Here is a 15362-nt window from a genome sequence, read left to right on the forward strand (position 1 = left end):
AAAAAAAGTAAATCCCAAAATAAATAACTGCTTAGGATTTCGGGACACCCAGTGCTGGAACTTGGTTCTTGAAAATGATCATGATGTCCCAATGTGTCCCTGGAGAGTGCATTGCAGAGGACTCGTGGGCGGTTGCCTCAAGGAGCAGGCTCTACCTGCAGAGAAAGCCAAGAAAGGCGATTTGTTTGCAATGGTAACCTGGATCATCTGCAGCAAGAGACTGCCCACCACCCTGTGCAGAGGGTGAGGAGAACGCAAGAAGGTGATTTACACTGAGGGGCATTTTATCACCATTTCTTTCAGTGTCATTTTCTATTCCAGGTTGTAGTGTTTCTTACCAGGGTGCTGTCAGAATTTGGGGGTGGGTGGACCTTCCTGTCCTTGCAGGATGCAAGGACCCCCAAGGATCTAATGTCAAGCATCCCCTCCCACATTCATTGTGAAAACCAAAAAACTGCCTCTATACCTTTCCTGACACCCCCAGGGGTGGTGCCACCCTCTGCCCACCCACCCCACACTCACCCTAAGCGCAGTCACTGGGTGAAGTCTGTGTCTGCGACAGCAGCAGGGGTTGGCCATAAGTTGCCTTGCTCTGCCATTTGGTTTCTCAGGGCCAAATTAGCAACAGAAATGCTCCCTGTGTTTTCACCTCTCACCAGTTGTCAAGCCTAGGAACGTGTTCTTAAACATCTGTTAAGGGTAAGCCATGGAGCTTGCTCTTCTGAAAACAGAACCAAAGTCATCTTGTTGAGCTGCATGGGGCAGCGGAGGGTGGGCTGGAGGAGAGTGAGGGGAGATGACATCCCTAACACAGGGGGCTGACTGTGGGAGGTGAGACCTACAGCCAGTGCATCCGCATCTGGGCAGGTAGGGGAGACGGCAGCCGAGCTGGGGCTTGTGAGGGAAGGAAGAACACAGCACATCTTCCTCTCTGGCCCAGTTCAACAGGAGATGATGGGGTGGTGGCATGCAGGAGTCCGTGGTAATGTCTGGGAGAGCCCACCATACACATCTCTCCCCAACTGCATGTTCAGTGCCGTCACATTCGGGGCTGAAATCAGCTGTGGTAGTGGTATTTACACCACAGGAATCAGCAAACACTGGTCAGGCTTCACCTTTTGCCCAAAGCCCCAGCCCACTGCCCCCGCCATCCCCTGCACTGAGCTGGTTTCCCAGCACACCATTGCTTTAGGGGTCTCTGGAGGCCCCCTTAGCTCCTCCATGCATGGTAGGTATCACTTTCTTATAAGGAGCTGCACCCTCTACTGTCCTCTGTGTTCACCCCCACTGCTAAATAAAGCCCCCTTCAGCCCTCCAAACCTGCTCAAGAACTCTGTGGTTACTTAGCCAAACCAGTTCTCCTCCTAGAAAAAGGGGAGCTTGTTATAACAGGCGGGGAGGGGGGTTGCACTCAGATTTTGTACTGGCATCCATTTTTGCTATCATATCAAGGTCTATTCTTTCCTGATTTTAAAACACTAGTTTTAAGGGGTTTGAGGAGTCAGCTTATTTTTATTTTGTTTGATTGTCCTTCTAATCAGCTTTCCTGTAAACTGATATTAAAAGTAGTTGCTTTTCCTGAGTCTGAGACTAGATGGTGAAGAAAGATGCCCAGGAATAGTTTGAAAAAAATAGGACAAAGTTGGGAGCTTGCCCAAAATTTAGAATTCATCACAAGTAAACTGCATTTGCATAATTAAGAGTTGCTGCTTCCATCCTGTGGGTCTAATTGCATCCTGCCACGTGCAGAGAGCCACGTCACCACTCCATTCTCTTATCTATCTTTCCCAGACGGGAGATGCCTCTCGATCTCCCATCAGTCTGCTGTTTAGTCACTTTGCCGATGAGAAAGTGAAAGCTGAATTGCCAGGGGGTAGAAGGTGCTGGAAGAAAGGAAACTAGGAACCGGTGTTGACTAAAAAATATAGTCAGAATGCGAAAGTAGAGTTATTTTATTTGGTGGGAATGTTTAGGACTCTGAGCCAGGGAGATAGCATCTCAGTAGTTCTGAGAAAACTGCTCCAAAGAGGCAGGAGGGGAAGTCAGGCTGTATACAGTTTTGTAACAAAGGGAGCAAGCATTTTGAACATCAAAGATAGGGTATCAAGTTAAGGAATTTAGCATCATATGTATAGGGAGATGCAAGCTTCTGGGCTCACTGAATTCATTCCTTTCAAATGCACCTCAGCTTTCTGGGGCCAATCCTGTTTCCTTGTTCACCTTGCTTCTTGCATTCCCCCAGCTCCTCAGCAATCACCCTTGGGGGTGGCATCATCTGCACTTTGGGGAGCTCTCATTCACATTTGAAGGCCAGAAATCGCTGATGGCTGTGACATTTCTTGTTTATTAATATGGCAGGAGATATTTTCATTTCACACCAGGGTTCACCAGGGCTTCAAAAGACAATGCAGTTACCAAAGAATACTCATTTAAAAGATAATCACAGTGTCTACCATAGGTCAAGAACTATGAGAGACCAAGGGAAGGAAAGAGGCAAGATCAGTCAATAAACAAATAAGAAAAATGTGAGATAGGTCAGGGGGTGGCAAACAGTGACCATAGAGCCAAAACCGGCCCCTCACCTGCTTTTGTAAATAAAGTTTTATTGGAGCAGAGCTACACCCCTCTACTCCTGTCTATGGCTGGTTTCTAGAGGCATACATGGCAGTCACAACAGAGACCCCCAGGTTCTTTACAGGAACCGGCCAGAGGAGAAGGCAGAGGGAGCAGTGAGTGAAACAGGCCTGAGAAAGTAAAGAGTTAGAAATAGATCAAGAAGGAGGGAGCGATGGGGGTAGCAGCAGAGTTCGAGTGTGATTGTTGGGGCAGAGGACGGTGCCTGAGGTGAGCAGAAAGATAGGCCTGGCTTGGAAAGATGATCGGGTACTGGCCCAAGTGCGTTAAGTAAATTGTTCAGTCGCTCAGCCGTGTCCTATTCTTTGCGACCCCATGGATTGCAGCACGCCAGGGTTCCCCGTCCTTCACCAGCGCCCAGAGTTTGCTCAAACTCATGTCCATTGAGTCGGTGATGCCATCCAACCATCTCGTCCTCTGTCGGCCCCTTCTCCTCCTGCCTCGGGATTTCCCTCTGACTGCTCAGACCCAGAGGCCAGAGAGAAGGTGGTCTTGGCAGCCAGGCGAGATGGGACGGCTGCTTGGACTGGTGCTGTTCAGGCTGTTACTTTGTGAGCTCGGGGCAGGAATACAAATGAGAGCCCGCTTTCCTGTGTAAATATTTGAAGTATGTGGTTAAAGCTAACGGGGACGTTCTGGCCTCCCACTTTCACAAACGCCCCTCTGTGACCACCTGGGAGCCTGAGTTCTGGTTTCGGGGTCTGGTTCCGCTGCTTCCCCTCCCACCTTCCCAGCCTGCACGCGAGGCCTTGCCGCGTCCCAGCCACGCCCACCAGCCTGTGGGGCCGAGGGGGGCGGGACACACGAGAATATTTTGAGGCGTGAGTCAGGGCTTAGGGAACCCAGAAGTCCCGACCCTCCTCTCCTCTGGGCAGTGTCCCTGCTCCCGCTACCCCAGCCCGGCCAGTGAGGGCCTGACCAGACTGGGCGCTGGGGCATCTTGGGGCTTCTGTTAAATACAGACCACACTCCGCCTCCAAAGAAATCCACATTCTCCCACCTTCTCGAGCTAACCAGGAGCACGCTCTGCACCTCTCTTTGCCCCCTCTCTGCATCAAAACCAGAGTGTGCATTGGAGGGCACTCACACTAAGGCTGCTGGAAGCTGCCTTCTTGGGGACAGACGCTTATCTGAGCACGCCACTCGTCCCTGCTGCGACATCTAATGGTGAAAAGTGGAAGTGCACCACCCACCAGCAGGAGAGAGATGTCAGAAACTTCTTGTTGCAGAGTTGTTAAGTCCCTCAATGTCTTTGTGACACTTTGTGACCCCATGGACTGCAGCACACCAGTCTTCCCTATCCTTCACTGTGTCCTGGAGTTTCCTCAAACTCATGTCCATTTAGTTGATGGTGCCATCCAACCATCTCATCCTCTGTCACCCCCTTCTCCTGCCTTCAATCTTTCCCAATATCAGGGTCTTTTCAATGAGCTGGCTCTTTGCATCAGGTGGCCAAAGTACTGAAGCTTTAGTATCAGTCCTTCCAATGAATATTCAGGGTTGATTTCCTTTAGGACTGACTGGTTTGATCTCCTTGCTGTCCAAGGAACTCTTAAGAGTCTTCTCCAGTACCACACCTCTGTCGCAGAGGGCTGTCTCAAATTCTGTGTTCAGATTCTTCACGGTTCTTAGTGAGCACCAGCAGGGAGGGGCCCTCCTCAGGGATGAGGTTAGATTTCCTTGGACTGAAGACTCCAGTATATTCTGCTTGTCCTTGCCTTTAAGCAGTTTCCCAGCCCATCTTCCCAAGGGCAAATTAAAGGGTGAGAGTCCCTCCCAGTCCAGGCCAGCAGGTCCTGACTGCAGGGGAAGGGAGGGCAGGGAGATGTGTGAAGGCCCTGGGCAGAGAGCAGGAAGGTGGGATGGCTTGCAACCCCTAGGCCCCTTTCTTCGGCCCTCGAAAATATTTTTCTCACCTGCCTGCCATTCATCTCCACTTGAAAGGTGAGATGTGTGTGTGTTTGTATGATCGTCCCAGAATCAAGGACACTGTAAAAGCTGAGCTGTCAGTCCCATGAAGCAGTATTTTCTTGGACAAAACAAGATTTCTTGAGGATTGTTATATTTGGGAAACAACATGAGAGCTAGTGATGGGTTCTGACATGAATGCAGTCCCTGCAGAAGTAGGTTCAATCTGTATTTCTGATTTAAAAAAAAAAAAAAAAAGACGCTCCCCTGGAGCTCCCCAAGGGCATGGAGCCTGTTAACACAGGCCAGCAGTCCAACTCATTTGCTTAGGAAAAATGAGGTGCCTGAGTGTACCCTTTGTCCGTGCAAATCCAGAGTGGGGAGGCGGGGTGCACGCTCATCCTACTGACCCTTTTCATAGCAATAACTTATAAGCCTTACTTTAAATCAGGACTCTGCACTAACTGGGAAGTGTTTTCTTAGTGAAACGAACTGGAAATGGCCCTTGTTGGATATTCATAGTCCTAGGACTAATAACTGAAGCACAACCCAGCGTTGAGTTTCTGTTCTCAACTTTGTAAATCCTTGTTTACTCCTCCCTGCTCCCCACTCCCCTTCTAGAAACCCATCACCTCCCTTTCAGGGACAGCAGTGATAGAAAGGAAACCTAGTTCTGTCTTCTCCTTGGTCAAGAAAGGGCCTTGACCTCTCTGAGCCTTGGTTTCCACATCTGAAAGGGAGAACGACCACATTAACCACAAAGGTTTCTTTGCGGTTTAACGAGGAGTGTGAGTGAAAGCCCAGCGTAAGCTGGAAGATACAAACCTGGAAGTTACTGCTGCAGACAGGAAGTGCATCTGTCGCAACTCCTAGGCATGTTCATGAAAGAATACTTCAGGACCCTTGTTGAAGACAGTAGGATTGACTATTTGGGGGTACTGCAGTGGGTGTGGAGCAGAGGAAAGAGATCAGCTCAGCCCCAACTTCAACAAGGACAAGCAGGGATTTACAACCAAGAAACTGGGTGGGATTCGTGGATGGAAAATCACTAAGACAAAACCCAAAGGCTAAGGGGTTTCTTGCTAGACCCATGCCTTGGATTCTTTCATGAGATGGTCAGCCAGCTGAGGCCACAAGAGGAGAGGGAAGGGAGGCTCGGGGGAAATGCAGTTTATATCATTGGTCCCAGAGAGACAAGGATTGGGGTTGGGTCACGGAGCTCAGACTCAGTTAAGCAGGGGGAAGCAGAGAGCCGCTGGGGCAAGTGCTTTCCTGGGGTCAGGGTGGGTACACAAGGAAAGCTGCAGGGCGTGTCACTGGGGTCACAGTGGGAGGGTGGGAAGGGGAACCTGTGGCTGAGCCCACTTACACACGGGTGCACCTGGGCTGGCGCTCACATCCTCTGTTTGTGGGGACATTGAGGCCGCAGGAACATAGGAAGCTTTAAAGATTATAATACTCATCAGGATTCTTGCTGAAGGCAGGGCAGGTGCTCAGATGTCAATGTTGAGCATCATGAGTTTGCTCAGATATCAAGGGCGGGAGAATTCCTCTAAAGTTGACCTTGCAGGATTCTTTTTTTTTTTTTTTTTTTAAATATTATTTTATTAGTTGGAGGCCAATCACTTTACAACATTTCAGTGGGTTTTGTCATACATTGGCATGAATCAGCCATATAGCTACACGTATTCCCCATCCCGATCCCCCCTCCCACCTCCCTCCCCACCCGACTCCTCAGGGTCCTCCCAGTGCACCAGGCCCGAGCACCTGACTCATGCATCCCACCTGGGCTGGTGGTCCGTTTCACCATAGATAGTATACATGCTGTTCTTTCAAAACATCCCACCCTCACGTTCTCCCCCAGAGTTCAAAAGTCTGTTCTGTACTTCTGTGTCTCTTTTTCTGTTTTGCATATAGGGTTATCGCCACCATCTATCTAAATTCCGTATATATGTGTTAGTATACTGTAATGTTCTTTATCTTTCTGGCTTACTTCACTCTGTATAATGGGCTCCAGTTTCATCCATCTCATTAGAACTGATTCAAATGAATTCTTTTTAACGGCTGAGTAATATTCCATGGTGTATATGTACCACAGCTTCCTTATCCATTCATCTGTTGATGGGCATCTGGGTTGCTTCCATGTCCTGGCTATTATAAACAGTGCTGCGATGAACATTGGGGTGCACGTGTCTCTTTCAGATCTGGATTCCTCAGTGTGTATGCCTAGAAGTGGTATTGCTGGGTCATATGGCAGTTCTATTTCCAGTTTTTTAAGAAATCTCCACACTGTTTTCCATAGTGGCTGTACTAGTTTGCATTCCCACCAACAGTGTAAGAGGGTTCCCTTTTCTCCACACCCTCTCCAGCATTTATTGCTTGTAGACTTTTGGATAGCAGCCATCCTGACTGGCGTGTAATGGTACCTCATTGTGGTTTTGATTTGCATTTCTCTGATGATGAGTGATGTTGAGCATCTTTTCATGTGTTTGTTAGCCATCTGTATGTCTTCTATGGAGAAATGTCTGTTTAGTTCTTTGGCCCATTTTTTGATTGGGTCGTTTATTTTTCTGGAATTGAGCTTCAGGAGTTGCTTGTATATTTTTGAGATTAATCCTTTGTCTGTTTCCTCATTTGTTATTATTTTCTCCCAATCTGAGGGCTGTCTTTTCACCTTACTTATAGTTTCCTTTGTTGTGCAAAAGCTTTTAATTTTCATTAGGTCCCATTTGTTTATTTTTGCTTTTATTTCCAATATTCTGGGAGGTGGGTCATAGAAGATCTTGCTGTGATTTATGTCGGAGAGTGTTTTGCCTATGTTCTCCTCTAGGAGTTTTATAGTTTCTGGTCTTACATTTAGATCTTTAATCCATTTTGAGTTTATTTTTGTGTATGGTGTTAGAAAGTATGGAAATACAAAAAACCTCGAATAGCCAAAGTAATCTTGAGAAAGAAGAATGGAACTGGAGGAATCAACCTGCCTGACTTCAGACTCTACTACAAAGCCACAGTCATCAAGACAGTATGGTACTGGCACAAAGACAGAAATATAGATCAATGGAACAGAATAGAAAGCCCAGAGATAAATCCACGAACCTATGGTCACCTCATCTTTGACAAAGGAGGCAAGGATATACAATGGAAAAAAGACAATCTCTTTAACAAGTGGTGCTGGGAAAACTGGTCAACCACTTGTAAAAGAATGAAACTAGAACACCTTGCAGGATTCTTGTTCATCCTGACTAATCAGGCCGACACAGCCCACTGTCACCAGCCCCTCTTCCCTCTTTCCTCCATTTCTGGGGCTGACTTGGGAAGCAGGCAGACAGACCGCCAACCACTGCTAGCCCACCACTGCCCTGAGTGGAACTGGAAGGAGCAAGGAGGGCTCTCAACCCAGGCAGCACTGAGCAAGGCCGGGACACACCCTCTCGCAGTGGTGGGGGACAAGCCCACGTTGGTTCAGAGCAGCTGCTGGAAGCAACGGGGTAACACCTGTGTCTGAGGGTACCACAATCTGCTCAGACCTGGGCTCAGACCTGCGGGATTCATGCAGGGGGAACAGAGATGCCCTCACTCTTTCACACAGGACAGATGTGTTGGCCCAGCCTCACACATCCCAGTGATCCAGTCACACCCCAGTGTCAGGATCAGAGGACACGGAACAGACAGAATAGAGCAATGCCTGCAGATTACCCAATGCCTGGGTAATGCCCGCAGATTCAATAATGGGACTAAAGCCAGAAGCAGGTTTTCTGCCTTTGCCCCATCTCAGGAGAAGCACATACTGGCTTCACGTAAAGAATCTGTCTGTGTTAGTTAGCCATGTGTCATGGACTAGGTGGAGAACTTTTTTATTTATTCATGAGATACTCCTAAAGGAGGGAGCTGCTCACAATTCAGACACTCACTGTGCAGTGGGTGGTGCTAGTGGTAAAGAACCCCTCTGCCAAGCAGGAGATATAAGACATGTGGGTTTGATCCCTAGGTTGGGAAGATCCCCTGGAGGAGGGCATGGCAACCCACTCCAGTGTTCTTGCCTGGAGAATCCCAGGGACAGAGGAGCCTGGGGGCCACAGTTCATAGGGTCGCAAAGAGTTGACACGACTGAAGCAACTTAGCATGCAGCACACACTACTTGAAGATAGAAGGGCTAGTTTGAAGATGAAATTATAATGAAAGGTGGTAGATTGGCTTCAGGGTTCGTGGGCTCATCTGCCACAGTAAATGGCATGAGGGAGAAGCCAGTGCCCCATTTCTTCTTGCCTGATCAGCAGCACCCCAATGAGTAACTGCCTCAGAACTTTTCAACTCCTGTGCTGACTTGGGTCATAATTCAGGGGAAGGGCTGGCAAGATACTCCAGCCCTTTCCACCCAATGCAGAGTTTTGTTGCAGTACCTGCTGAGATTTGAGGTTAAAAGAAGAAACCCAATAAGGACAACCTCACGTTCTACAGATCACTGTCCAAACTGTGGTTTCCAACCCTAGGAGAACCAATACTTTGTAACAGCAGTCCCCAACGTTTTGAATAGGGGAGTGGTTCGGGCAGTAATTCAAACCCTGGGGAGCAGTGGATGAAGCTTCGCTGCTCACCTCCTGCTGCGCTTCCTGGGTCCTAACAGGCCAAGGACTGGTGGGGGGTTGGGGACCCCGGCTTTATAATGTACATATTGTGATGCCACCGTTACTGTCCTGAAATAAAACTCAAAGATAACAGTATACCTACTGAGGTGATTTTAAAAGATCGACAGAATGGCCTAACTGTAATATAACAAAGACATCAAAGTAATATACATGTGGTATCATAGAATGTGTTTCAGTATGTAATTGCAGAGCATAGGCGATGAGGAGGCGTTGTTAACTTGACAGACGCTTGGGCCCATCCACAGAATCACCGAATGTAACACTACAGATGCCGTGGATGTTGGAGGGACAGCAACTCGAAACAGCAGCAACAGGCTGACATTTTAGAAGTGGGGATCAGAGCTTCTGGAAGATTAAGCGGAAAAGGATGTGTGTATAATTCCACCAACGTATACAATAGTTGCACCCTTGGGAAAGTCAGTATGTATTAAACTATACCCTCTCAAATCCCTCTGGGTCATATTAAAATGCAGTTAAGTCCTAAGTTCAGATGATCACAAACAAGGTCTTTCTCTTAGATAAATGCTCAGCAGACACTCAGAAGTCAGACAGACTCGGGAGAATTCATCCCACTCAGAACATCATTTGTGCATGTCAGGAGCCCAGCACCCCCCTACCCGCCACCCCCCAGCAGCATCCCCCAGCGCTGGGAACTCAAACTGCCACCATCCATCTTCAAAATGCCAGCTCCTGGGCGGTGTTCCCCTTGTTGAGAAAGATGGGTCTGAGTTTACCAGGAGGAAACAGGAAGGAACGCGGGAGAGTTGTGAGTTTGTTACTAAGGCATGAGCATGCCCTAGGGCTCCCATCCTTGGTTGTTGGTGCAAAATGTAACAACAGCTCAGGAGGAGGAGATAAGTGGTAAATCAGCACCTCCTAGGATTTAGTTAGGTCTGGAAGCAGGGGCCCAGCCAGGCCCGAGATCGCGCTGAAAGGAAGAGGCAGAGCCTGAGCTCTGAGGCATTCCTGCATGGGTCACCCTGAGTGCCTCATTCATGCAGCACCTCTTTATTGGCCGTCCTACATGAGCCAGGTGCTGGGGATACCGTCCTGCCCTCAAGTTGGCCTCTGTTTTAGAAGGGAAGGGTATCACATGATTACCCCCCAGTCCAGTGGGGTCACGATGGAGAACCACATGTGGACTGGAGCCTGCCCATGAGGAAACTTCCGGGAGAGATCACAGCAAGATAGGTCTCCTAGGGTGCAAGGAGTTAACAGGCTAAAGCAGAGGGAGCCATCATGGGTAGGGGAGAAGGACTCGTCCTCAGGCTGCAAGGCAGGGGCTGTTATTACAGAGTTGGGAGCTGAGAGCCAAGAGGATGCCTGAGGCCAGGATGGAGCGAGGGTGGCATGACCAGTGTTCCACCATGTAGCCCTTGAGGTGGGTTCTCCGGCTGTACGGAGCTCCTCGTCAGCACCATCCCTTCAAAAGCACCCGTGTTATATTTGATAGCACATTGTTCGTGTGTCTGTCTCTCCTCAAAGCTGCGGATCTGGGGCTGGTGTAGATCTCCTGTTCTAGCACACAGGAGGTCCTCCACGAATGTTTGTTGATGAATCTGTGCATCATCCAGGGCTGGGGAGACTTCTGCTTCTCCCTGTAGGGCTGAGAAAGAAGACAGCAGAAATGTTATCATGTCCTGCAGGCCCTTCCCCAGCATTTAACTTTGTACCTTGTGACGCCCTTCTTCTCATCATCTTGTACCTTCAGGATGTCGTAGAGGAGCAGGACTCTTCCACACAGAAGGGGCAGGTGCCCTGGCCGGTCTAACAAGGCCAGTCTAGACTGCTTCACAGGAATTGTTCTCCCCAGTTCATTGTGTATCGAAGTGCAACGGAAGTAGGCAAATCCATTGAGACACAGCACATCGGTGGTTGCTAGTGGCAGGGCAGAGGGAGGGCTGGGAAGTGACCACCAATAGGTACAGAGTTTCCTTGTGGGGCACGTGAAAGTGCTATGGGACCAAACAGCAGTGATAGTTGTATATGGAGTAAAAACCGCCGAAAGGTCCGCTTTAAAATGGTTAAAATGGTGAATTGTATGTTATGTCTGCACGCGTGCTAAGTCGCTTCAGTTGTGTCTGACTCTTTGTGACCCTATGGGACTGTAGCCTGCCAGGCTTCTCTGCCCCTGGGATTCTCCAAGCAAGAATACTGGAGTGGGTTGCCATGTCCTTCTCCAGGGGATCTTCCCCACCCAGGGTTCAGACCTGCATCTCTTATGTCTCCTGCATTGGCAGCAGGTTCTTTACCACTAGTGCCACCTGGGGAGCCTATGTTATGTCTATTTTACATTAAAAAAAATTTAATGCAGTGGGGACAGAACAAGAAGTATCTACCACAGGAGTAGAAATTGCAGACCTCCTAGAGTACAGACTTCCAGTTAGAAGTTAAATAAACCTTGGGGCTATAATGCACAGCCGTTTGACTAGAGTTAATAATACTGTACTGCACATTTGAAAGTTGATGAGACTAGATCTTTAATATTCTCATCACAAGAAAAAAATATTTTTACTGTGGGTAGTGATGGATGTTAACCTGACTTACCATGATGATCATTTCACAATAGATACAAACATCAAATCATTTACATTGATTTGAAACTAATGTTACAGTTTACTTTTACCTCCATTTTTTTTTTTTTTTTAGAGGCAAAGGAAACTCACAGACCAAAAGGATGCATTGGGGGTCTTTTGTTTGTTTGTTTTGGGGGCTGTTTATGTTTTTGTTTATCTTCTGCCCTCGTTGCACAGCTGGCGGGATCTTAGTCCTCCGACCAGGGATCGAACCTGGGCATGGAGACCTAACCACTGGACCCCCAGGGAAGTCCCAAGCAGCAGGGTTCTTGAACCATGGCAATCAGCATGTGCGTTTTGCTCAGGGCCTGCTCTTCCCCCTGACTAAGGGCCCCGTTTCATCTCTATTCAGGACACGCACCGAGGACTCTTCATCCAGCAGCTGCGGCCCACACAGAACCTGCAGCCGAGAATCAAGCTGAAGCTGTTCGGCCACTCAGGGTCTGGGAAGACCACTCTGGTGGAATCTCTCAAGTGTGGGCTGCTGAGGAGCTTCTTCCGAAGACGCCGGCCCCGGCTCTCCTCCACCAGCTCTGCCCGGTTCCCACCCTCGCCCCTGGCCTCCAAGCCGGCAGGTATGCGTGCACCCCACCAGCCCTTGTCTTTCCACTGGGTGCTTCCAAAGTCAAAGCTGGGGAGGAGGGGTGGCTTTGTTTTGAGCACTTGGCCCGAGGCTGACCGACTCCTGCCACCCTGGTGGCTTCAAGGTGTGGGCCCCCTGGCTCTTGGCCCCTTGTCCACCTCACTCTTGGACGGCAAGTACACCCTGCCCCTGGGCTAGCAAGAAAGAGCCTCATTGAACTCACAGTCCACAGTCACAAACATGCAAAATAGCACAACCATGTCGTATTCTGCTCAGGGGCTCTGCCCTTGAAGACGCAAAGAACTGGGGCTGATACAGATTCAAGGTCACACAGATGGAATATCAGCTCCCAGGATGGGTCCTCACCCCTGACACTCTCTCCTCGGAATGCTGTGCGCACATCTAGGAATGCAAAAACACAGAACAACAAATCTGGGTGCATGGGGAGGCCCATCCACGTGTATCTGGAAGTGGGGTGGTGGTTTTGAAAGTCTCCTTAATGGTTTTTCAATTGGTCCATCCGCTCACCTGGACCCTGGTTGGAAAGCAGATGTTGTCATCTACCACCACCTCCCACAGACACAATTATCAGTGGGTCCGCACCCAGAACTGCAGGGTGACCTGTCCCTCCCAGGGAGAAACACCTGAGATGACCAAGAGGAAGCTGAACAGTCTGGGGTGTTGTTTTTCCTGACTCCCCCCACCACTTTTAGAGTAAGGGAATTAAGTTTTTCAAAGATAGGAATATAGACCTTCAGGGACTTTCTAAACATTGTCACTTTTGAAGTTCTGTGCCTCAGATTCACTTTCTGTACATAATACAAAGGTGTCATATCTGTTACCTAGAATGAAAACAGGTGTTTCAAAGTTTTGTTTCTCTGTAATTTCTCTCTCCATGAGGAAGGAGGTCTGGGCAGCATTAGTAGGGTGAGAGGGATCATTGACTGAGATCTTCATGCCCCTTTCAACTTTTTCCCTCTGAGCACAGCAATAGGATTGAAACGAGGGGAAGAAGTACAGCCAACATAGACACATAATTAGAATGATTATAATATTGCTAACACATACTGCTAATGCAAACTGAGCCCTGACCGTGTGCCAGGAACTCGGCAAAATGTGGTACGCTTGACACCTCATTTAACCCACGTGACAGCTTTATTGGCAGCTTTGCCAGCCTTTTACTGAAGCCTTGCGGGGTCAGATACACGCCTAGAGTTACACAGCCAGCAGTTCATGAAGTGTCTGGCTCCTGAGCCAGGGCTCGTTAATGACGCTTATAACTCCATCTGACTTGGGGCATATTTGTGCTCACATTTTCCATTTTCCACTGTAATTTTGCTCAATTTCAGGATGTAAGATAGGTTTATACCTTCTCAGAAGCCAGTAGCTCTCCAGATTTAACCATTAGGTTCAGCCTCTGTGTGTGGACGCTGCCAACGTTTGCTTAAGGTTCAAAGTGAGCTTCTCTAGCAGTTCCTGATGTCGCCCCTAGAGGGAGCCAATTCTCACCTGCTGTTCGTCTCAAGGACTTGAGGCTACGAAGTGCAGCGGGAGGGAGGCAAAGAGAAACAGACGAAGAGATGAGATCTATACAGATCCGTGATCTAGAATTTTCATTAGCCATATTAGATATGAATTTATGCTGCAGGGGGCTTCCCTTGTGGCTCAGCTGGTAAAGAATCTACCTACAATGCAGGAGACCTGGGTTCGATTCCTGAATTGGAAATATTCCCTGGAGAAGGGAACGGCTACCTGCTCCAATATTCTGGCCTGGTGAATTCCATGGACTTTACAGTCTGTGGGGTCGAAAAGAGTTGGACACGACTGAGCGACTTTCACACTTCACTTCCGCTGCAGGAGCGCTTGGGCACACTTCAGGTGACATACAGGCTCTCCAGGAGGGAGAACAGCTCTACCCTCACTTCTCAGAAGTCGGGTCTCCATTCTTCTTCCTCTGACCAGTTCCCATGTCTGGAAGAATCCAGAAATAGATTCTCGATAAAACACAGCTCAGGATGGCTAAAGTGAAAGGAAGAGCTGTCGCTCAGTTATATCCGACTCTTTGCGACCCATGGACTGTAGCCTGCCAGGCTCCTCTGCCCATGGGATTCTCCAGGCAAGAATACTGGAGTGGGTTGCCATTTCCTTCTCCAGGGGATCTTCCTGACCCAGGGATCGAACCAGGTCTCCTGCATTGCAGGCAGATTCTTTACCCTCTGAGCCACCAGGGAAGCCCCTCAGGATGACTAGATTATCGGCAAATATCACTGCATCTTCCAGCCAGGGCTTAGAGAGACGTGAGTCATGGGGCTGAGTGACACAAGATTCTCTCAAGGATGACAGGTGCTCTGGACCAGAAGAGTGTCCCTGACTGTGAAAAGTAACTTGGGGTGCAGGGATGTGAGATCAGAGGTCAGCAGCCTGGTAAGCTGCAGCATTTTGTGTAGTATGAGGAAGGGGAAGGAGAAAAGTTGAATTAACTTCCAGAGTTTGCAAATCAAGACACCTCACCTTAAAAGCTGGATATTTATTTGGTTTCTTGTAAAAAATAAAATTGGGAGCTCTGGCCACGCTGGATTCACATTTCTACCTGGAGCCAGTTAGTGGCTGGGGTGAGGAGCACAGCACCATATCAAGGGGCCCAGGCTCTGCATTTTACCCTGACCCCACCCAGCCCCCTAACTCCGGGACGGAGAGCTGAGGAGTAGACTTCCCACATCTGTGTCTGAAATTTCTCCCTGTGACAGAAATGACATTTCAGCAGTGCAGTGGTGTGTGTGACCCTTGGGCTAAGGTCACTCCTAGTTATCCCAAATCTGTCTGACCAAGACCAGGCAGCCTCCAGGAGGGCCTGGGCAAGGACGGAAGAGGCTCACCCGGCTTCATGCCAGGTGGCTGGTCTGCTCTGAGGGTGGCTGAAGTGTCTATATGGACAGTTCCTGGAGGTGACAAGATTGACTCGCAGCTCATTCTAGTCCTGCTGAGGCCGAATCACTCGCAGCTAATTCTAGTCCT

General features: G+C 48.9%; 1 protein-coding gene across 3 annotated transcripts in view; it reads left to right on the forward strand.

The window, feature by feature from the left end:
• Positions 1-15362, forward strand: part of DAPK1 (death associated protein kinase 1) — a 207751-nt gene that overhangs the window by 174481 nt on the left and 17908 nt on the right. For all 3 annotated transcript variants that reach the window (XM_065946929.1, XM_065946930.1, XM_065946932.1), the window contains exon 20: positions 12117-12339. In XM_065946929.1, coding sequence (XP_065803001.1) covers positions 12117-12339 — 223 coding nt within the window. The remainder of the gene's footprint in view (positions 1-12116; positions 12340-15362) is intronic.

Source organism: Muntiacus reevesi, chromosome 10, assembly GCF_963930625.1.
Source record: "Muntiacus reevesi chromosome 10, mMunRee1.1, whole genome shotgun sequence".
NCBI classification, from domain to species: Eukaryota; Metazoa; Chordata; class Mammalia; order Artiodactyla; family Cervidae; genus Muntiacus; species Muntiacus reevesi.